The sequence below is a fragment of the Neolamprologus multifasciatus genome, chromosome 13, assembly GCF_963576455.1.
Source record: "Neolamprologus multifasciatus chromosome 13, fNeoMul1.2, whole genome shotgun sequence".
Lineage (NCBI taxonomy): Eukaryota > Metazoa > Chordata > Actinopteri > Cichliformes > Cichlidae > Neolamprologus > Neolamprologus multifasciatus.
In genome coordinates this window covers 1,932,133-1,955,303 of record NC_140451.1, presented here as the reverse complement: position 1 = coordinate 1,955,303, position 23,171 = coordinate 1,932,133, and the positions used below count along the sequence as shown (strand labels likewise).

At 43.2% G+C, this 23,171-nt stretch overlaps 1 protein-coding gene and 1 long non-coding RNA gene across 2 annotated transcripts in view; one reads left to right on the top strand and one right to left on the bottom strand.

Moving 5' to 3' along the window:
• The window catches only part of LOC146504771 (uncharacterized), a 126,714-nt gene that overhangs the window by 74,143 nt on the left and 29,400 nt on the right, over positions 1–23,171 (bottom strand). The gene's annotated exons all lie outside the window — the stretch shown is intronic.
• Positions 1,948–15,494, top strand: fgf8a (fibroblast growth factor 8a). The gene is made up of 5 exons (XM_085183678.1): positions 1,948–3,466; positions 3,570–3,606; positions 4,318–4,498; positions 6,134–6,240; positions 13,149–15,494. The coding sequence occupies exons 1-5, from the start codon at positions 3,435–3,437 to the stop codon at positions 13,413–13,415; spliced, it is 624 nt and encodes a 207-aa protein (XP_085039804.1). The 5' UTR covers positions 1,948–3,434; the 3' UTR covers positions 13,416–15,494.

Genomic DNA, 23,171 nt, shown 5'->3' with positions numbered 1-23,171 from the left:
GACTCGAGACTTTCACAATTAGAAGTGCTTTTATTTACAGTGCAACCACCAGGTTGGCTCCGGGGATCCAGGTAACCGGTAACAAACATCCAGCCTTCAGCACTCCTCACCCTCACAGAACACACGCTCACCACAGTCCAAGAGGGAAGGGGATAATCCAGGGAGAGGACAAATGTGTTAGCACACAGAAGCACGACAATGAAAGCACAAGATGGTTACTGGAGCCGGGGCTACACTAGAGTGAGTACAATGATGCAGCTCAGCCATCACCTAAAGTAGTGGCAGCAGTGATGAGGTCATGAGTTGCAGGTGGCTGATTGTCAGCAGGTGTGTTGGCCAAAGGCCAGACAGAGAGAACAAAAATAAACAAAGAGAAGACCAAGAGGGAGAGAACCAAACGGACCAAACTCCAGCAGGGAGCCAGGGAGGACCGTGAAACTGTAGGCTAACTGCAGCATAACTAAGGGAGGATTCAGGGTCACCTGGTCCAGCCCTAACTATATGCTTTAGCAAAAAGGAAAGTTTGAAGCCTAATCTTAAAAGTAGAGATAGTGTCTGTCTCCTGAATCCAAACTGGAAGCTGGTTCCACAGAAGAGGGGCCTGAAAACTGAAGGCTCTGCCTCCCATTCTACTTTTAAATACTCTAGGAACAACAAGTAGGCCTGCAGAGCGAGACTGGCGTAATCCATTATTGTACATTTAAATTTAATTAGTAAATAATCAGACAAAAGAGGGTTTTTGGGGAATACTGTTAAATGTTTCTATGCCACTTGTTAATTCTGACAGTTGGTCGGACTCAGGGGTAACCTGCTGTCAGGCAGAGTGAATCCACACGTCGATCAACTGTTAATTCACGTACTAACAAGGACTTACCTAATGTTAATGACTGTTTTGTTTTGTTTTGTTTTGTTTTGTTTTGTTTTGTTTTGTTTTGTTTTGTTTTGTTTTGTTTTGTTTTGTTTTGTTTTGTTTTTTAACTGATCCTGATCGCCAATGTTAGGTGAAGTGAATCCACATAACAGAAAGATACCCTGCATATGTTGAACACAGACGCTGATCTGATCACTGGAAGATGCTGAGGAAAGCACTCATCTGTCAGGGCTGCTTAAATGTTGAAGGAACGAAGAAAAAGTGATACCACAAACAAGCACATGAACTTTGGCAAATAACAGACTAAAGTTAACAACATCTAATAAAGGCAAATGTTTAGTAGTGAAAAGGATAGAGTGGGTGATAGGGGGTCCCTGAAAAGCCTGACACTTCGTCATCTTCTTTTTTTGCTGTCTTCAGGGGTCACCACAGCATCTGCTGCCATCCCAGCATCCCTACCCCAGCATCCTCCTCAGTCAGACCAACTCTTTGCAAGTTCTGCACTACCAGAGTTTTCCTCCTTTCTTCTTGGCCAGCAGCTCCATATATTTGCTATCCCACCTTTGTACATGTTCAACCCATCTTCACCTCGGCTTTCTAATTTTATCTCCAAACTCCTCAACCTCAGCTGTCCCCCCAATATACTCATTTTTTTTATCCCGTCGTCTCCGGTCTCTCCCAATAAAAATCCTTCAAACCACAGCGCTTTCATAAATCCAATGGTGTGTCTGTGATCACAAGTGGAAGAAGAGGAGAGAGAGGAAGAGAAAGGGGGGAAGGGTGTTTGCCCCCTGCAGGGCTGCTGATGGATGCAGGGCCCCCAGGGTTAAGGGGAGGGCAACAGGACCCTGAGCCAGGGCACAGAATAGCAGCTACCTGCCACTCATCTAACACAAATACACATCAGGACACATGCAAAAAGTTTTATTACAGTTTTCAGCCACACTACACACATTACCTCACACACTGACCCACGTAATGTTTCAACTGAGGTTACATGTTTAACTTGTCACCGCACACAGATGTATATCCACATGTGCACATCCACGGAGCAGAGGAGGCTAACGAGAGGGAGGGAACAGAAAAACAAACTATGTGCCAACATGACGCCTGTCAGTAGAGCAGATAATAGATGAAATGTCTCTTTTTAAACTGTCGTTCAGTATAATGTCACTAAGAACACTGGGGGCAACTAGTGTTTTCCTACACCTAATAATTTCTGCTGCAGCGCCCACTGGTGGCTTCAGTCAGTATGACATGCTTCACTGAAACCATCTTCTTTCAGTGGCTGGGGGGCTTTGGTTTAATGAGGTATGAGGGTGTTCTTAACAAAAACTCATCAGAGTAAACCTGGACATTACTTATAATCTAAAAACAAAATGACTCCACCTGATCTAATGAACCCGCACCTCCTCATCCAACCTGTCAGACATCAAAGCGATATAAAGTTGTCACTGGTCATTTTAAGTCTTTAAGGGTTTTCTTAAATATAACTCGGGAGGCTGTGAGGTGTGAATGTCACATACTGCTGTCTGCTTTGCCTTAATGAACCGATGTCTCCCTCTGTCATGAGATTAAGGCTTTAAAAGCCAGATAGTCACTGTGGTCTAGTTACATGTTGCAAGAAAGAGGCTGTTTATTTATCAAATTTAGTTTTCTTTTTTAATTGTTTGTATTTGTGTGTTTTTTGTTTTGTTTTGTTTGTTCAATGTTTGCATCCCAGAACTGAACGATCAACACGAGCGTCTGCGGGTCATCAAATCGCCTTTGTGACAAACAGGTAAAGCCCCCAGAAAAGTGTTTGTCACCCTGATGCCTTGTTGTAATTTACTGTATTTGTTTGGTGGTTTTAATTTTTCATGCAGTCCCTGGGGCAGCCAGGGCTCCTCCTCGCCTCTTTGTTCCTCAACAAAGTCCGGAGCGCTACTCAGGTAAAGAGATGTTTCGCATCAAGGCAAGGGAGGAAAGAGTGGGGCTGGGGGTGTGGGGGGTCGCTTTTGTTCTGTAGAAAAAGGGGGCTTGTTCTCAGTCTGCCATTTTTACCGGGGGTGTGTGAGCGCTGAGCGAGAGGCTTGACACGGGAGCTGCGGGATGAGAGCAGAGAGAGGAGAGTCCTGTGTGTAGTCACAGCCGAGCGGAGCTGCAGCATCGAGCCAGTGCAGCAACAGCGAGTCAGCTCACTCTGCAAACACACCTGAAGGCCGGAGAGGACCCACGAGGATTTATCACGCAGGAGGAATATAGTGACGGGCTGTGCGTAGGAACAAGAAAGAAACTTCATCGCAGAGCTTTTCTTCTCCAAGTGCACTTTGGGCAGCTCTGCGACAGACGCGGGCAGCTACACCTTAATGACAAATTATGACCACTAACTGCCGTTTCAACTGAGCAAGATTTTGTCGGCGAAGGTCACAGATGTAATGAAGAATGTGTCCCTTTGTTAAACCCGTCCGTCAGCGCATCTGACCGTTTTCTGGATTCCTTTGAGATCTTTGGACTTGGTTGCTTATTTTGTAGATTGTGTGCTCTTATTAACGGATCCTAGTAAAAACTGACTGCATCCAACATGCGACCCATCCCATCCAGGTTCAGCTGTGTGTGAGTGCTGTCCTGCTTAACCTCGACTCTTTACGCACTATTAATGTTTTTCCACGCAGCCCCGTATTAAGTCACTGAATGCACGGTATTCTTTCTTTTGCAGGTTTCTGCACTTATTTGCATTGTTCTACTGCGCGCAGGTATGTCATTACTACAATTTGTCTTTAAAATACTGCAAATTATTTTAGTTGCAAAAATAAGAATTAGGTTAAAAACCGTCAGTCCAAGCGAGCGATGCGCGGCAATCATAAAGAGAGGGGGAAAGGTAACATAACATGTTGTAATACGACAGTATCGAATGGCTCCCACGGCGCGCGGCCTGCTGACAGGTTGCTGATGAACATATTGGCCCTGGCACAAGATGCTCGGGCACAGATTGGGGGTTGAACGATCCAACGTTTCCGTTACCTCCACTCATTCCATCACAGCGGAACGCGACGGAGAGAGTGAAAGAAAAACACATTAAGAACGAAGTGAAAGTAGTTTCATGTTATTTCACACCATGATGAATGAGCAGTCGAGCTTTTATTTCAATCATACGACGTCTTTTCTTCTTCTTCTTCTGGGCATTGCGGCGCGCATTCTCCTGTATGCACAACCTGTTATCACACCGTGCGTCTTTTTGGAACCTGTTAATTTCATCTGGCAGCCGCTCTTCTGGAGCTTGTTACAGTTACCCCCCACCACCGCCCAAAAACACAAACAAACAAAAAAGCCAAAGAAAGAAAGAAAGAAGTGAGAAAACAAACAAACTGTTTCAAAGGCTTCAGTCCGTCGACAACCCGAAGCCGCGCGACCGACCTTGTAAATTTTAAATAAATAAGTAAGTAATGCCGTCTAATTTCTGACAGGTAACCAATCAGTCCCCGCCTAATTTCACGCAGCATGTAAGCGAACAGAGCAAAGTGACGGACCGCACGAGCCGCAGGTTGATCCGGATCTACCAGCTTTACAGCCGGACCAGCGGCAAACACGTACAGGTCCTGCCCAACAAGAAGATCAACGCCATGGCCGAGGATGGAGACGTGCACGGTAAGAGAAACCCAGTAACTCCTTCTGTAATAACCGACAACTCTCTAAAAATCGCTTCCACGCTCCACGCAGCGCAGAGACGGCGACGCCTGATTTATCTGTGTTCATTTAGGTCGATTATTAATTAAACATTACCATAATTTGTGCTTATCAAACTATAGTCTTACAAATGTAACCTGGTCCATTCTTTTTTAAGCTTTCGAAGTATTTGACATATTTCACATTTGTTTGTTTGCTTTTGTTTTTCTCGCTGTAGTTCATTCTAACCATATTAACAGTGAAAGGTGGGCCACTGTACTATATGGAAATTAAGAGAGAACATTAACATAGTTGCAAAATCACCTTTTGTATTTAAATGTCTGAAATTATTTTAAAAGAGTAACTTCCTTTAAACATCGTCACATTACGTGTATTATAAATGTGTCTGTTTGTTTCGATCACTAATCCTGGAGCTGTCTGTGTCTGAAGATGCTTAAATTTCCCAAGAAAGGCAAAGATATCAATATTATCTTCTTTTATTAACTCAACACTAAGTATTACTTACTTAGTGTTGAGTTACTTACTTGTAGCCTCTTTGCACTCTATCTGAATTCAGTCTGTACTGTTCAAGGGGAAGAGGCCTAGAAAAATTGTCCAGTTGGCTGCGGATGGTGCTGGAGGTGATCCTCTAGAGATCACGCAGATCTGGAAGAGCTATTAGAAGCCATCCTACTTATGCCTCCTGAACATTTCCTGCATAGTTCTTGCTCCCATGTCAGCCCCCACCTTTAACCCTTCTCTGTCCTGCCTCAGAATCTAACGGGCCTCATCGAGCTTTACTCTCTTTGTTTTATTTCAAGCACAGTCTTCCATGGAGCTAATGTACGTGTGTGTCTGTGTGTGTGTGTGTGTGTGTGTGTGTGTGTGTGTGTGTGTGTGTGTGTGTGTGTCAGGATCACCTGAAGTACATTTTGAATGAAAGAGAAAGTGAGAAAGGGGAAGTCTGTGTGCTTTCTACATTCTCTCTGCTGTAACTGCTGGTCCCCAATAGTTAATCTGTTTAAAACATTGTTTATTTAATGTTATAGACAATCTGCTGTCTTAAGGTGCTCTGAAATAATACCTGTGTGAATGTCAGATGAATGCACTGCAAACACAGGAGATATAAAAATGCTGTGTACTATTTCAACAGGAGAATTTACTAATATTTTTTGTATTTGGGTAAAAAAGTAACACAAACATGAAAATCCTGTATTTCCTGTGTCTTTCAGTACTTTTCAGGATATAGAGATAAATGTGCCGCTCTATGCATGAGGTCAGTGCTGAATTATTTGAAAAGGGAGTCTTAATGAGACTGCCAGGATCGCCTCTTTAGGTTTCAAAGGCTCAGGAGACACGTGGTTTTATCATTTTGCAAAAATTCCAACTTGCATGAATCCCCAGGAATGGTCCCATAGGCTTCACTGTGAACGAGAGTGTGTATGCTTGGAAATACATGCAAGCGTTTTTGTGTGTTTTTGATTCATTTTTTTCTGTTTGCATAGTCTGCAAAGTCATTTATTCAGAATTTAATGTTTAAGCAAAATGTCTAATAAAAGGCACAGAAACCGTCTGTGTTGCAGTTGCTGACTGAACTCTTCTGTCTGATCTCTGCAGCTAAACTCATCGTGGAAACAGATACTTTTGGAAGTCGAGTGCGCATCAGGGGAGCTGAGACTGACCTGTACATCTGCATGAACAAGAGAGGGAAGCTCATTGGCAAGGTGAGGCTCAAAGCTGATTTCAGCCAGCTCATGGTCCAAAGACTCACTAGCTGATTCTCAATGATAATGGATGTAGCAGCACAAACTACTGCTCCATCCACCGCTTTCAGCTGACCTCGAGAGAAATGTGCAGAGATCAGAGAAATCAAATCGATTTCTTTGATGTAAAAGAATCAGACAGAACTTTGACCATATGACTGAAAGCGTCGTGTGTTCAGGGTCCAGATGGCCGAGCATGTCAGAGAATAAGTCATTTGTTTTTCACATTAATGAAAATTATTCCATATTAGTGATGCTTTTCATCAATAACATCAGCAACAGTCATTTTTGATTTACTCGTTTTATTTAATTATGTTTTTCTGTGAATAATCCCATTAAAAGCAAAACGAAGACTAAACCTGGGAACAGCTTCTTCCTCACACTGAATGTCAGAGTGACCATTATCCTGGTCAAAACAAATATCATAAAATTAATGGCGCATTAGAAAAAATAATAATAATAATTGATTAATTCTATCAATCAAGCTAATCTATAACATTATTATTAAGTTCAGTGAATCCCATTTCATTTCACATTCATATATGTGTATATGTATGTATGTGTATGTATGTACAATCCCATCAGTAACCACTGAAGGTAATAAAATAGAGTCGGTTCACACCTGTAAATATCTGGGAGTCTTAATTGATGACTCGCTCACCTTCAAACCACATGTAGAGAATCTTTAAGTTAAAACTGAGATTTTATTTTCTAAATAAGTTGTGTTTCTCTTTTAATACAAAGCAGCGGCTTGTTGCTGCAACATTCTTGCCTGTGCTGGATTATGGAGATATTCTATATATGAATGCTTCTGCTCAATGTCTTTAAATGGCTGATTCTGTGTATCGTGCTTCTCTGAGGTTCATCACTAACCGTAACTCTCAGACTCACCACTGTGAGTTATACTCTCAGGTAGGACCTGCTTTGGTAAGTCGGAGGAACTCTCATCTATACAGTTTTATATCTAAGGCGATACTTGGGTTGCTGCCTTCTTATCTATGTTCCCTGCTTGTAATGAAACATGCTGGTCGGTATTCTCTTCGTCCGCATGGTTACTTGTTGCTTTCTGCTCCATTTGCCTGAACTGAACTTGGTAAAAGAGCTTTTGTCCATTTAGCCCCGTCGGCTTGGAACAAACTGCAGAAGGAAAATGACTGAATTCATTTCATTAAGTGCTTTTAAATCTAAACTACGAATCCTTGAGGCCAAGTCCATAACATGCAACTGTTTCAAGTAGATTGATTGTCATTTTAACTGATTTTTTTATTTTTATTTGAATTTTATTTTATTTGTATTCTTTCACTTATTGTTGCATGTGTGTTGTTGCTGCCTGTGTTTGAGTGATTCCTGTAACTGTGAGACAAATGCTGCTGCCTGTCTTGGCCAGGTTTTTAATCTCAATGGGATCTTCCTGGTTAAATAAAGGTTAATAAAAATAAAAAATAAATATATTATACAGTAAAGATCCCACAATATTAGAGAGACAACCCTAACAACCTCATGAGCAAGCAGGAAGGAAAGTTTCCTGTAACAAAGAGAAACAGGCAGAACGAGGCTGCCTGTGGGGGTGAGGGGAAAGAGACCCGTGGTTTAAAATTAATTACTAATGATGACATACAGTAGTGCTGTCCAAACACATGAAGAGTGAAAAAGAAGCACTGCATCACAGGAAGCCCCCAGCAGCCAAGTCCCATAACAGCATCACCTCATGACTGCAAGCTTCATCAAAAAGAAAACCTTTAAGTGTACTCTTAAAAGTAGGGATGGCGCCTGTCAACCCAGTCCAAACTGGGAGCTGGTTCCACTGGTTAGCTGGTTTAGGGAAAAGTTTAATAATCTGAGTTTTGACCAAACAGTGGTCAACATTATTTAATGCTACAGGACGAGCACCAAACACTTTATCAAGTCTCGTATTAGTGGGAGTAATTATTGAAGTTTACTCAGAAAGCTTAATCACAGAGACGTGTCGATATCAAAATGAGGAGTTCTTTAAAGTTGCTGTACAGAAAGATAAATCTGTGGGACAACTATGAATATGTTTTTAAAAACTGGTTTTAATTCATGGACTCATTGATAACTGAAGTTGACTTTATGTGATCCTGACTAAACTGCTGAAAAGGAGCCTGAAGTTATTCTTCAGTTTTATTTTATCGGTGATGAAGTAAATAAGATGTCCAAGCTTCACAAAAGGCTTTTTTCATAGACAATAAATTATCTAAATATTACATTAAAGTTAAACTATCATTATTGCATTTTTACACGTAATTTGTTGTCAATACACAGTTATAATGACACTGCATTTAACAGCTGAAAATAGTCCAGACTGAATACACTCCCACAGTTTTGACTAAACATACACTGTGTGGCCAGAAGTGTACACACAATTATTATAAATGTTATGGTAAATTTGCTTTTAACAGTTTCTTTGAACTGTTGATTTTCCAAAGTGGAATGAATGTACAGAATACACCTTCAACCATTTTGAAAAACAAGAATTGGGTTTGAACTTATTTGGGATTTTCTTCAATCCACACATGGCCAAAAGTAATCGTATGGACTCAAATATAGACGTACACTCGCTTATGTCTTTTAATTTGACAAGGCCAAGGCCTTTTAAAATCACATTAGTGATCAGGACTGATTACAGCTGGTAGTTTCTCTTTGCAACATAAAAATAACTTGCTTGAGAGCAACGCTTGTAACAATGTGTCCAAGGAGCTCAGTGAAGATTTGCACAAAGTCTCCTGGAGCCATTTCTAAACAGTTGCAGATTCCATGATCATCTGTTCAAGCAATTATATGTAATTAGTGATTTAGATGTGTCATCTTTCTGGAAGTCCTAGGAGAAACCCAAACTTTTGTCCTCAGATGGAAAATAATTTGCCCAGGATATTCAGGAACAACCAGGACTCAAGCCTGCCATATACAGGGGTGGCTGTAGCTCAGGAGGTAGTGCAGGTCACCTACTGATCGGAAGGTTAGTGGTTCGATCCTTGGCTCCTCCAGTCTGCATGTCAAGTATCCTTGGGCAAGATACTAACCCCAAGTTGCTCTCCGATGCATCCATCGGAGTATGAATGTGTTTGAATGCAGTTAGATAGCACTAAGTATAGATAAAAGTGCTTGTGAGAATGGGTGTGACTGGGTGAATGTGGCATGTTGTATAGAGCGCTTTGAGTACTCCGAGAGAGTAGAAAAGCGCTGTATAAGAATCAGTCCATTTACCATTTACATGGGCATGTGGACTATACTTAAAAGTCAGGTTCATACCAGTAAACCAGCCAGATAAGAAAAGTGGTCAAATATCCAACCAGAATTATGTTAGAAGCTTGCTGATGATGATCAAAAGCCTTTTGGTCCTATTCCAGGAAACAGGTTTAGCTAACAACCTGAGATGAGGGGAATTCTGGGTTCTCAGTTCCAGAACGAGAGTTAACTTTGACCCTGAGTCACTTACCAGGTAACAGACTGCAACATAACCTGCTCGCGGGCAGGCTCTCTTCTACAAACCGAGTTTCTCTCTGACTCCTCCCCTCCTGCTGCCCCTGCTGGTGTGAAGTTGAGACTGAAGTGATTTCAAAACTGAACTAAATGTATTAAAGTCAGTTTTTAGTACATTAGAGCACAGATCCGACGGTGGTACATGCCGTGTAGGGGCCTGTCCTTCCATGATGGTTCCTCCTCTAACTCCTCTTTTTTCTGGGGTCTTCGGAGATGTCAGTAACTTCTTTGTCCTGCTTTGGCCAGTTTATTACCCCAGCAGGGTATCTGATGACCAGCAGTAGGTGTTGATTGCCCAGATTGTTTTCTTCCCATTCAGCTGACTCCTCAGGACTTGCCTTACTCGCTGCAGGTTTTTGGTGGTTGTGGCTTTCCTCTTCATGGTTTCCATTTCCCTGTGGGATTCCCAGCTACTTGTAGCTGTCCTCAGTGTATGCTTTCCATTCAGTTCTGATTACCTTCCCTCTCCTTGTTGTTCTCCAATCCAAATGACATTCCGATGTTGTTGCTGTAGATCCTAGTTTGCTCCATACAGCTTGATGTCATTCAGGCAGCTAACGATTGCACCATTCCATAGTCAGTATCCATAATGACCTCACTGAGGCAGAACAGCAGTGGGGACAGGGCACCTCCTTTGTAAATCCTGCACTTGATGGTGACCTGTGCAATTGTCTTGAATTTGGCCTGTAGTGTTGTTCACCACATCCTCGTTGAATTCCTGATGAAGGTTCTTAGGGCCCTGTTGAAGCCATTCCAGGATCCCCGTGTCAGGGATTGAATCAAAGACTTTCTTGTAGTAAATCTCGGTGGTGCAGCGACTGGTCTTCTCTGCTCTGTCTTGAGGAGTCAGCTGAATTGGAAAAACAACATCCAGGCAATCAGCACCAATGCCCTGATGGTCATCAGATACTTTGCTGGAATAATAAGCGGAAGCGATAGCACCCTGTGACATTAAGACAAGAAAGCTCCTCACCATGCATGGAGGGTTTCTCCCCAAGTCCATCACCCTGAGGCTGTACATTAAGTGGAAGGAAGGAGGTCAAGGACTAGTGAGTGTCAAAACCACTAGGATAAAACCACAAAGACCAATGAGTACACCAGGAAGATGGCCACATCCGATCGTGTGCTTAGTGAATATGTCAGGCAGCAAAAACCAGAGAAAGAAGAGAAGCAAGAACAGGAACCATCATAGAAGGACGCATGTACTACTGGCTGATACCGAAACATGCTACTAATGGCTGAAGAAAGCTGGACTGAAAGACAGCACAGAGGCACTAATCAAAACAGCACAAGAACAAACTGTAAGCACAAGATCTACAGACGCTGGACCCTAACTCACCAGGCAAGAGCCCAGGAGCAGGCTGTGCAGATACCCCGAGACAATCCAGCACATAACCACAGGATGAAAGACGCTAGCACACCGGGCATATACGCATAACCAAGTGGCCGGTATAGCAGACAGGAACACCTGGGTTCTGTTTTTCCTGATTCTGAAGGACATGGCTTTCATCTGCTCGTCTTTTGCAGATATTTTTACATGTGCCACTTCTTCTTTTATCCTCCACTTGTCCAGTTTCTTCAACTATTTCTTCACACCATGCTGAGATATGCCAACATTTCACTTAAAAGCTCTTTGGGAATCACCTTGTTGGTGCACAACTATTACTTTATGGTTCTCAAATTGTTATCTTTGGCATTTAGATTCAACAAAAGACATGGAAACAAACCATGTGTTTTTGTGAATGGTTGCTAGTAACAACATGCTTAAAGATACAACTGAAAAACTGGTTCTTTTTGAAGTTGGCCGTTATGTGTAGATACAACGCTGGTTTAGCCTTTTTTATGCTCGTATTATTCATAGGTCAGTGTTAGGTGGCTTAACAGACAGACTGGGGGAGACAGACACTGTCTCTACTTTTAAGATTAGGCTTCAAACTTTCCTTTTTGCTAAAGCATATAGTTAGGGCTGGACCAGGTGACCCTGAATCCTCCCTTAGTTATGCTGCAATAGATGTAGGCTGCCGGGGGATTCCCATGATGCATTGAGTTTTTCCTTTCCAGTCACCTTTCTCACTCACTATGTATTAACAGACCTCTCTGTGTTGAATCATATCTGTTATTAATCTCTGTCTCTCTTCCACAGCATGTCTTTATCCTGTCTTCCTTCTCTCACCCCAACCAATCACAGCAGATGGCCCCGCCCCTCCCTGAGCCTGGTTCTGCTGGAGGTTTCTTCCTGTTAAAAGGGAGTTTTTCCTTCCACTGTCGCCAAAGTGCTGCTCATAGGGGGTCATATGATTGTTGGGTTTTTCTCTGTATCTATGAAGCGCCTTGAGGCGACTTTTGTTGTGATTTGGCGCTATATAAATAAAGTTGAATTGAATTGAATTGAAAAGGACTGAAGAAGACCATAGAATTATTACTAAGGACCACTCTTAAACGTTACAAAAGTCTGGCTCTTTGGTTAGAAATAAAGAAATGCGGCTGGCTCAGGACTCCACAATGCTGCATTTAACGTTGTCATGTGAGATGTGTCTTAGTGGGTGACTGCCTGACCTCTCTCACTGTGATGGCTAATAAACAGAGCTGCCAGCCTTTCTGTAACCCTACCATACACACACACACACACACACACACACACACACACACACGCTCCACCCACCCAGCACCCTACCTTGAACACCATCTGCCCCAAGCTACCGGCCCAGTCACCACCTACCTCACCCGCAGTATATGTGTGTGTGCATGTGTGTGTGTGTGTGTGTGTGTGTGCTTGTGTTGAAGAATATACAGAAAGTGTGTGTTTTCAGTGTGTGTACAGGAGTGTGCCAGGACTATTTTTAACACACTCTGTACAGTAGGCCAGGCCTGCGTGCTAGTGCTGTTTCAGAGAACTACACTGTACACTTGATGATGTTACCAACTGGACATCACGCGCTCATCCACACTTCACCCATCTTTCACATGCCTGCCTTTTATTGTCGTAAAGACCTGATGTAACCTGGAACTTAAACTCAATGGGATTCACTGAACTCTGCAGACCTGATGTGTGTTTAAGCATCTACTGATTGTTATTCTAGCTGACCAGAGCTGTTAGATTTAACCACAAATGCAACAGGAAGTCAAACATGGAATGAAAGTGACACTTAGGGTCTGATTAAGGCTTTATGACAGGAAGGTGTGCGCTGCTGCAACTGACCCACGAGGGTTGCTGGAGGTCTGTTGAAGGGGGAGAATAGTGATCTCCCTCTGTTTGATTTGTAATGACTGTAGCATACGCTGCACATTTGAGGGGAAGGTTTTCATTCTGCAAATCTTTAACATCTTTTGTGAACATCCTCTTTTTTCTGTCGTTTGTGATTCTGCAGAAAAATGGACTAGGCCGTGACTGTATCTTCACCGAAATCGTTCTGGAGAACAACTACACGGCGCTGAAGAACGTCCGTTATGAGGGCTGGTACATGGCTTTCACGCGTCGGGGGCGTCCACGGAAGGGCTCACGGACACGCCAGCACCAACGTGAAGTCCACTTCATGAAGAGGCTGCCAAAGGGGCACCAGCCCACCCATCCGAGCCACCACCGGCCTTTTGACTTCATCCACTACCCTTTCAGTCAAAGGACTAAGCGCACGTGATACTCGTCAGAGAATAAAACGGAAACGTCAGAGAAAAAGGAGAACCTGACTGGATTTCTCTCCCCAAAAACCTCTGGAGACAGTTTTATACTGATAAATATACCTTGATGAGTAGTTTATTTTTTGTAAAGTAAAAAAAGCCACACAAAGACAAAAAACATATATTTTTGTACTCCGGGTTTTTAGTACTGACTTGTGTAAAAAAGTAAAGAAAAAGAAAAGTTTGTTTTTAATCCTCATGACTCATGTTTGACTTTTTGAGGACATCGTTTTAGTAGAGTGCCCTGTGTTGATTATTGTTGTTTTTATCAGTGGAGTCACTTCTTGGACTCTTGCCTGCTGCTCAAGGAGACTTGAAGGACCCTGATTGACCTCACTGCCAGGGAACGCTATATTCAGACACAGACTGTCTCGTAGTGTACAGGAGGCGACAAAGACTATAATCAGAATTATTTGTTGGTAACACTGCAGCGCACACTTTTTGCTGGGCACTGCGTCCTGACTGGGCTCATTATCTCGCTCACACAGTTCAACCAAACAGACATTCACTAGCATTGAATGAACAACATGGCAGCTATACTTGATATTCACAGGCTTGTGTTCTGACTGTTTTGTCTCGATGTGTACAAAATGCATTGAAGTGTAAGTGTAATCCATGGACACATCCCCTAACCCTTTGTCTTCTCGTTGCTCGCTGAATGTCTGTTTTTATACATATATAAATATATTTTTATTTGAGGATGTGTAAAATAATTTTACGGATGATTTATTTATTTAAAACGTGTAATAAATGCACATTAGAATACCGAAGCTCGTGTGTGGTACATGCTTGCTTGGGATCCATTTGTGAAACCCTGGAAAGTCAGACGTGTTGCTGACTGGCCTCATCCCCCTACAGCCACACACTTATCTGTGATGAGTAATGAAGCTGACCGATTGCAGAGTGTGTGCGAGTGGTGTCTTAGAGTTCACTGGTTGATGAGGATAACAAAATGTCAACCAATTTGCCTTCACAGGAAGTAGAACTTTCCTCCACTGTTATTAGAATACAAAATGACAGAAGCTCTGTACACCCCATAGTCGTCCTATCTATGTTTATTACATTTTATTTTCCTTAAGCAAAACACATAGATAAGTGAAATAATAGACCGTCATACCCAAGTAACACACTCTACTGTAGCGAGGGTAACATTGTTGCTCATGTTGGGTAAACATCACAGTTTCCTTTTCTTATTCATTTCCAGACATCTTACAGGAGAACGCCAGAGAAAGACCTTGAGGAGGTTTTTTAGGGACGGGGAAACTTATGACCCTGGTTGAGTTGAAGGAGTAAGCCACGACAGGTCACTTTCAATAACTAGAACCAAAAAGATTCAGTTTCTCTTCACCCATCTTCCCCACCCACCCTGGATATCACTCAGCCTCCCCACATTATACTGTTATGGTTTGACAGAACCGTGGTGAGGTTTTGTTTCTCTCTGTCTTCCGCGTCTTTGTTAATTACTCGTAGGTGAAATGGTTGGGCTGTTTTACACCTCAGCCTTCTAGGGCGGAGCCATCCTTCTACACCTTTCTGCAATAAATCAGGTAGCAAGTATATCAAGGTCATGTAGTGCCACAGTTCTCCGCCAGACTGTCCCTGCAAACACGTTAATGCTTAAGCATCCTTTTAATCTGTTTTGAATAAATAAGTGAGCTTAATTTGTGCATCTCTAGTACGAGTCTTTATCCCTGCAGCAGCATGGCAACCACAAAAACAACTCTTTATTTCAGTTGAAATAGGTATTTTCCAGATTTGCACAGTTTCAATGAAAAAATGTCGTCTCACAACAAAAGTATCCATCAGTACTCGACAAAAAAGTCAATAAATAGAATTAAATAACGTAAGGTTTGAGTAAAGATCAGAGCTGCTACCAGTTGAAGTGAATTTTAGAATCTTGATAACAAGCAGAAGTAATGAAAAATATTCAAAATGGGCCCCACCTGCACTCTTAAACACACACACACACACACACACACACACGCAAAGTAATTGATTTGTTAGATTGTAATATTAAGTCATGTCAGTTTGTGGCTGAACTGCAGATTTTCAGCTTTTATTCAACAGCTTTAACAAAACTATTGCCTTAACTGTGCAGCGATTACTGACGATTTTATTCTAATTATTTTCAGAGGCTCAGTATTTGGCTGAAGAGCTCAATAATGATGTTTTCACGGAGCAAAAGATTAAGAACCACACCATACTGCAAAAGCAAAGCAGAGAGACATACGAAAAAAGATCTTGTAAAGACATATTAAACTTGAGACTTTAGCTAGAAAGTAATTGGAGGTTGTTAATCAGTTTCAGGTGTTTTGATGTTAATGACATTAACAACAGTTGCAGTGGAGGGGCAACAATGACACAACCCCCAAACAGGAAGGCCACTGACAGTTTTTTCCTCCTCATCTTTTCTGACTGTTTGTTTGTTTTTTCCACTGATTTTACTTGGTCAGGTCACCACTAGCAGCATAAAGCCATACTCTACAGAGGTTTCACAGGTAGTCCAACTCCTCCAGGATGGTACATCGATACATGACATGTCACAAAGTTTACTGTTTCCCATGACACCTTTGTCACCATGGGAAATATGGGTGCTGGCGATGCTGCAGCACCCTCTGTTGTAGGAGGCACACATCACAGCACCTCCGGCCAAATGTAACAAAACAGATAAATATGTTGAAACACTTTAAATACTATTCTTGTCATATAAGAAATGTGTGATTTAGAAAGTTGTGTTAAATAAGTAAAGATACTTTTTTTCGTAATTAGCACTGTGTTCAAATGACATCACATAGTCACCAATAAAATAGAAGTGGTGCATTGTTTCCGAGTCACATTTGGAGCATTGGGATGCAGGATGCTGTGGTAGCCATGCTGGTCAGGTCTGCCTTCAGTTTTAACTAAATCCCCAACAGTGTCACCAGCAAAGCCCCCCCACACCATCAAACCTCCTCCTCCATGCTTCACGGTGGGAACCATGCATGTAGAGACCATTGTTAAACTTTTCTGTGTCACACAAAGACCGAGCAGGTGGAACCAAAGATCTCAGACTTGGACTCATCAGACCAAAGCACAGATGTCCACTGGTCTAATGTCCATCCTTGTGTTTCTTGGCCCAAACAAATCTCTTCTGCTTGTTGCTTTTCCTTAGTCCTGGTTTCTCTGCAGCTATTTGACCATAAAGGCCTGATTCACACAGTCTCCTCTGAACATGTAGAGATGTGTCTGCTACTGGAGCTCTGTGTGGCATCTATCTGGGCTCTGACCTGAGGAGCTGTTAACTTGTGATTTCTGAGGCTGCTGACTCGGATGAATGTATCCTCAGCAGCAGAGGGACTCTTGGTCTGCACTTGGGAACATATTCAAAGTTTTGAATGTGTCCCTACTTTTGACTGGTAGTGTATTACCCAGTCCATATTAATATAGATATTTTTTTCCTATTGAGATCTGATGTATTTTCAAAGTGTTCCTTTTTTTTGAGCAATGTCATTACAAATGTCAGTTTGTCCAGTTATTTTTCAGCTTTTGGAAATGGATGTGTCAGTGCCATGAGGCCATGAGGCCAAATAGTGAAACGGACCCAAAAGCAGAACCAACAAGCTCACAAGTAAATGTTCCACAGTCTTTATTCTCACTTACAGAACAGAGGAAATTGTTGAGGAGCCACAAGGTAAACACTAGCGTTCTCTCCAGGTCAAAGGGAAAGAAGAGACAGGTGTTAATCCAAGGGTCCTTGAACTGCACAGAGATATTTAAATGGTGAGTTGAGACTGCAGGAGCTGTGATCTCAGGGAGAGGCTTTCTGGATCCGGGAGAGTTCTTTGGTTTTTTCCGAGAAGTTGGTCACCACAGGAGGGTAAACGGGCAGATAAAGAGAAGGCAACGGATAATCCATCGATTGTCCTGAAAGTAAACCCAGCTCGTAAGAGATTGTCAAAGTGGTGAGGTACTGCTTTTCAGACAGCGAGGTGAACACTGGGAATAGGAGAGATGTTAGCACAATAACTTACAAAGAGTCAGGTTTAAGCCTGATTACCACGCTTGTGTGTCTCCAACGATGCTTAGGCAATCCACCACAATCTGGTGGAGACTGGGTGGTGAAGCTGGTTCTTTGTAGTGAGGTTGATTATGTAGCTGATAAACAGGCCTGAGTTGTAAGCTCAGAAAAAAGTGTTGCCAGGAAGACTGCACTGTCTATTCCATCTGACATGGCAAGAGTTTCTCCTGCCAGTGTACTTCTGACCACACGCCTGATTTGTTTAGCCTGCCAAAAGAGAGGACAAAACTTTCCTCCTTTACCCATACGATCCATACGATACGAGATGATTAATGCCCCTCCTTGAGTACCGCCATCAGGAAGGTTACCAAAAGAAGCACCACTGAAAACAACCAATGCCAAATCCTCACTGTTACCCTCAAGAGTCACTTTCTCTGCCTTAAGTTTACGGATAACTTTGGTCACTTCATGAATGGACTGCACAGTTGCATCTTTGATATTAGATCCCAGGCTACATGTGTCAAACATCACATCAGGCCTCGTTTGTTTGGTAACCCACAAAATCTGTCCTATCTTTGACCTGAGTTGCTCACGTTCTGCTTCACTTAAGGAAGCCTCCCTCTGTACAGCCCGTGCTGCTCGTAACTGAACCGGCTGTAGGTTGTCAATGTAAAGTTGTTGATGCGCCTCTATTACATCATTAACTGTACAAATATCCATACCAACATAAGAAAAGCTGTCATGTTCTTCACGGCCCACAAGGACTTGCAAAGTGACTTGAACCAGCCCAAAGGAAATCATCAGCGTGACATGCAAGCACTCCTGTAACCTCAGATCGTTCATTCTGCCAATAAAACACCTCGGGATCAAACTGTGATATTTTACCACCAGGTTTGAGCATAGTGTCTTTGACCTTATTGTACCAATAAAGTGAAGCATCTGCAAGTCCATAAACACACTTTTTTAATTTCCATAGAACATTGTCCTTGCCAGCTGCAGGTGGGGGGTGAAGATAAATGTCTCTTGACAGCTCCATTCCCTGCAAAAAGGCAGATTTAATGTTGAATTCACTTTCCACTTGTTTTGACATATCACAGCCAGCACCAGTCTGAGGGACTCTGATGCACATGTTGGACAGTCTTTCTGTAGTTCTTGAGTATTAACTTCTTCAAACCCCCACAAGTCGAGCCTTCGGGACAACACCATTAGTAGTTTCTTTGAGTGTACATCTAGTAGACACACATTTTTAGCCCAGGTCTTTCACTTCATCAAATACACCATTACTTTGTACCAGTTTCTGTATTGCTATTTGGCTTTCCCTGCTCTGCCTAATACTCTGGCTGTATGTTGAACACTGTTGTCTTCTTCCTCACTAGTGCTCTGTTCACCATCGGGTGCGTCTGTCTCATCATTTTCAACTGTGTCTTTGTTGTCATCATCAGTAGTTCTCTGTGGTATTTGATTATCTCCACTCTGTGCATCCACCTTACTCAACCTTGACTGGTGCACTCTTACAAGAGTCCCACCACGTCTTACCAATACAACAGCTCCATCCTGCCCAATAACTACACCTGGACCCTTCCACTCTGTACAGTCGACTCGGTTGTAGTAAACTTTATCTCCTGCCTCATATTTGTCATCTGTAGGCCTAAGTTGTAAGCTCTCCTGATCCTTTCTGAACACTCTGCCTCAGTAAATGCTTTCCTGGAAGCATGTAATGCTGATATATGTTCAGCCCTCTAAGGTAGGTGGCTTATCCATCAACACAGAAGGAAGGTTGAGGTTTTGGCCAAACACAAGTTGATGTGGACTATAACCATGTACATTAAGCATACTGTTTTTGGCCATAAGGGCCCAGTCTAGCGCAGTGTGCCAGTCACATCCTTGTTCCTTTTTTACCTTCAGGAGGATTTCTGTAAGTGTCATGTTATGTCTCTCCAGTAGTCCGTTGCTCCAGGGACTATACCCCGCCGTTGTTTTTACCTCAATGTTGAGGTTTTCAGCCATGTCCAGAATCTCTGTGTTGTTGAACTCTCCGCCGTTATCCGTGTAGAGCTGCCTGGGGGAACCATGAAAACTTATCCAGGTGTGAATGAAGGCGTTGACGATCTCTGGAGCTTTCTTTGCCTTTACGATGCTGCCGGCACTAAAGTGTGTGAAGTGGTCGATGATGTGAAGGTACCACACGTCGGGCTCCAGCTCATGTAGATTCATCGCTACTGTCTCATTATACTCAGAAGCCAGGGGTAGACCAACAGCAGGTCTCAGCTTGGTTTTGCAATATCTCTGACAAATGTCACAGTCACGAACTATCTCTTGTAGAATAACTGCACATTGTTTGTCCTCTCCGTGAATCGTTATACAACCGTTGCAAGAGCTTGGTTCGCATTGCCGGCAATAAATCGGACTCGTTCCTGGTGGGTGATGGGCTCTGCCAGGGCTGCCCTTTGTCACCGGAGGGCTTTCACTTCAGTGGCCTCAGAATCTCATCTCTGCTTTTCGCGGATGATGTGGTTCTGTTGGCTTCATCGGGTGAGGGCCTCCAGCTCGCACTGGAGCGGTTCGCAGCCGAGTGTGAAGCAGCGGGAATGAGGATCAGCACCTCCAGACATGAGGCCATGGTTCTCAGCCGGAAAAGGGTGGAGTGCCCACTCCGGGCTGAGGATGAGTTCCTGCCCCAAGTGGAGGAGTTCAAGTATCTCGGGGTCTTGTTCGCGAGTGATGGGAGAAGGGAGCCGGAGATCGACAGACGGATTGGTGCTGCGGCCGCAGTGATGTGGACGCTGCACCGGTCCGTCGTGGTGAAGAGAGAGCTGAGCGTAAAAGCGAAGCTCTCAATTTACCGGTCGATCTACGTCCCTACCCTCACCTATGGCCACGAGCTGTGGGTAGTGACCGAAAGAACGAGATCGCAGATGCAAGCGGCGGAAATGAGCTTCCTCCGAAGGGTGGCTGGCCTCTCCCTTAGAGATAGGGTGAGAAGTTCGGCCATCCGGGAGGGGCTCAGAGTAGAGCCGCTGCTGCTCCACATCGAAAGGAGCCAGCTGAGGTGGTTTGGGCATCTGACAAGGATGCCTCCTGGGCGCCTCCTGGGTGAGGTGTTCCGGGCATGTCCCACCGGGAGGAGGCCCCGGGGCAGACCCAGGACACGCTGGAGAGATTATATCTCTTGGCTGGCCTGGGAACGCCTTGGTGTTCCCCCGGACGAGCTAGAGGAGGTGGCTGGGGAGATGGAGGTCTGGGCCTCTCTGCTTAGGCTGCTGCCTCCGCGACCCGGCCCCGGATAAAGCAGAAGAAGGTGGATGATGTATGTCTGTACTGCCAGAGCTTTGGATGAGCCTCAATAACCTCTCTGCAGATGCATGGCCAAACTGCTTATGAAGCTTCACAAGAACTTTCTGTTTCTCTTTTGTAGACATTTCAGCAGTTACCATGAGAACTTCATTTTCATTACAGCTTTCTGTAGTATTTTCATCTCTAATGTCCACACAATAGTGTCCCGAACTAGTGAGCTCTAGGGGAACAGGCTGCTTGAACAACACTGTCATTCTCCATGTCTCGACCAGTCCCTGCTTTCTTGAGAGACGTTTTGCTCAGTAGTAGTGGAATATCAACAGGAACTACTTCACTTTCAATGTCATATTTTGTTTTTCCAATTGTGGCTGGAAGTGTCACTTTTCTGCTGGAATACAGTACAGTACCATCCCCAAGGCTAAATGGTCTTGAGCTGGGCGTTTCTGATTGCAGCAGCTTGTTTACTTGGCCTTGGCTGAGGTCACTCATGTATCTAGCCACTTCTGACCACAAACCAGAGGTGGGTCGAGTATCCAAAAGTTGTACTCAAGTAAGAGTAGCATTACTTTAAAATATTATTACTCAAGTAAAAGTGAAAAGTAGTTGTCAAAAAAGTTACTCAAGTAAGAGTAAAAAAGTACTTGGCGAAAAGACTACTCAAGTAGTGAGTAACTGTTGGAAATGTCCGATTTATTTTTTAAATAAACTAATATAACAAATAAAATAAAATATAACAAAAATAAATAAATATACAAAAATGTTACCATTTTCAAAAGGAATATATGTAAAAACATCAACAAAATAAGGCACAACAATTCTAATTTCCAGATTTCAGTAAAGCTTTTTTCATGAATACCTACAGTAATTAATATAAATATATAAACTGTACAAACAATTTCCAGTGATAAGCTATGCTGTAAACTTTATATTCATTTTTGCTCCAAAGGCACAGCAGCCTCAGAGAAAACAGAACGAGGCATCTTCAACATATGTTCATACAGGCAGCTCAGTTTACCATGAGTTGTTTGGGTGTGCCCATAATATTTCTGCATATTTAGCAAAAATGTGCCATTTCTTCACTCAGTGAGGTGATGGTTCAGCTTCAGCAGCAGTTTGCTCTCAAAGTTCTTTCTGTGAAGCTGTGACCGTTTAACAGTGAACAGAGTCCTGCATGACTGAGAAGTCCTTCACAAGCTCCAGATGCAGGAAGAGCTGTATTGATTTTGATTGACAGCTTCTTGATGTGAGGAAAGCCATGCAATAGATCCACACCTCCAGTGAATGGACATGAACGGTACCTCTCCAGCTCCCCTGCTTCTGGCTTTCCTGACCCCAGGGATCCATCATCTTCGTCGGTTAGTGTTTGTGCTGCCTCATCCAGCTCTGTGTCTACGTCTGATGTCTGATGAAGGACCTGTGGAAAGATGTAAGGTTTTCAAAAGAATTAGGTCTGGTCATTATAGTGCTGTAAACACTGCCAAGCTGCGGATGTTTGTTTGGAGCTAGCCTCCAAAAGCTGCCCATACACTGTGCGATTTTTGGCCCATTTTGAGACGATTTTTCAGTCGTGCAACTGTTTTGGGGATCGGCCCGAGTTCTGCCTTAATCGTGTGTCGTGCATCGTGTCGTATACATGGGGTAACGAGCAGTTAACACCTCATGACCAGCTCCCAATCATCAATCGTGTGGTCACAAGATAATCAAACCAGTTTGAAACCCTGTCGCCCCTCAACGCAGCCTCTCACACTGCGCACGCACAAACACAGAAATGAAGGTGGAGCAGCACGGCAGTGCAGCGTGTGATCTGGACACAAGAGATGGAGGCACAACTTGTAGGATGAGGCAAGCTCATCCGAGTACGTAAGCGTAGAGCTGCCACCCAGGCAAGAAAAATAGAGCTATATCACGTTACAACGTGAAAAGTTTATTGTTCTAACAATATACTTTTCATGTTCATACAATATAATATTTATATTGTACGAACGTGATAATTATGTATATTGTAATAACGTGATATTATATTGTACCACTCACACACCGCGGGCAACAGTACTCTTGCGATATAACAGAAAATTACAAGTTAACAAGCCCAATTAATGTTTGATTTATGGTTTTTTAATGTCTATTGTGGAGTCTTTAACTTAACTCCCTTGAGGGAACTGTTGCTGTGATTTGGTGCTACATAAATAAAATTGAACTGATTTGAGCCACATGTAACCAAGTGGAGCTGAGGAGATATGAAGTCACATACTGTTAATGGCTGGCAGAGACAACTAGGTGGACTGGACAGTCTGCTGGGTAATTGTAACGAGGATGTCTGTTCAGAGCTGAGGCTGTGATGGGAATGGGGTGTGTCTGTGCAGGAATGTGAGGTTTCCGTCCAGGAGATTCTGCTCCGCCCCCAAATCGACCGAGTTTGCAGGAG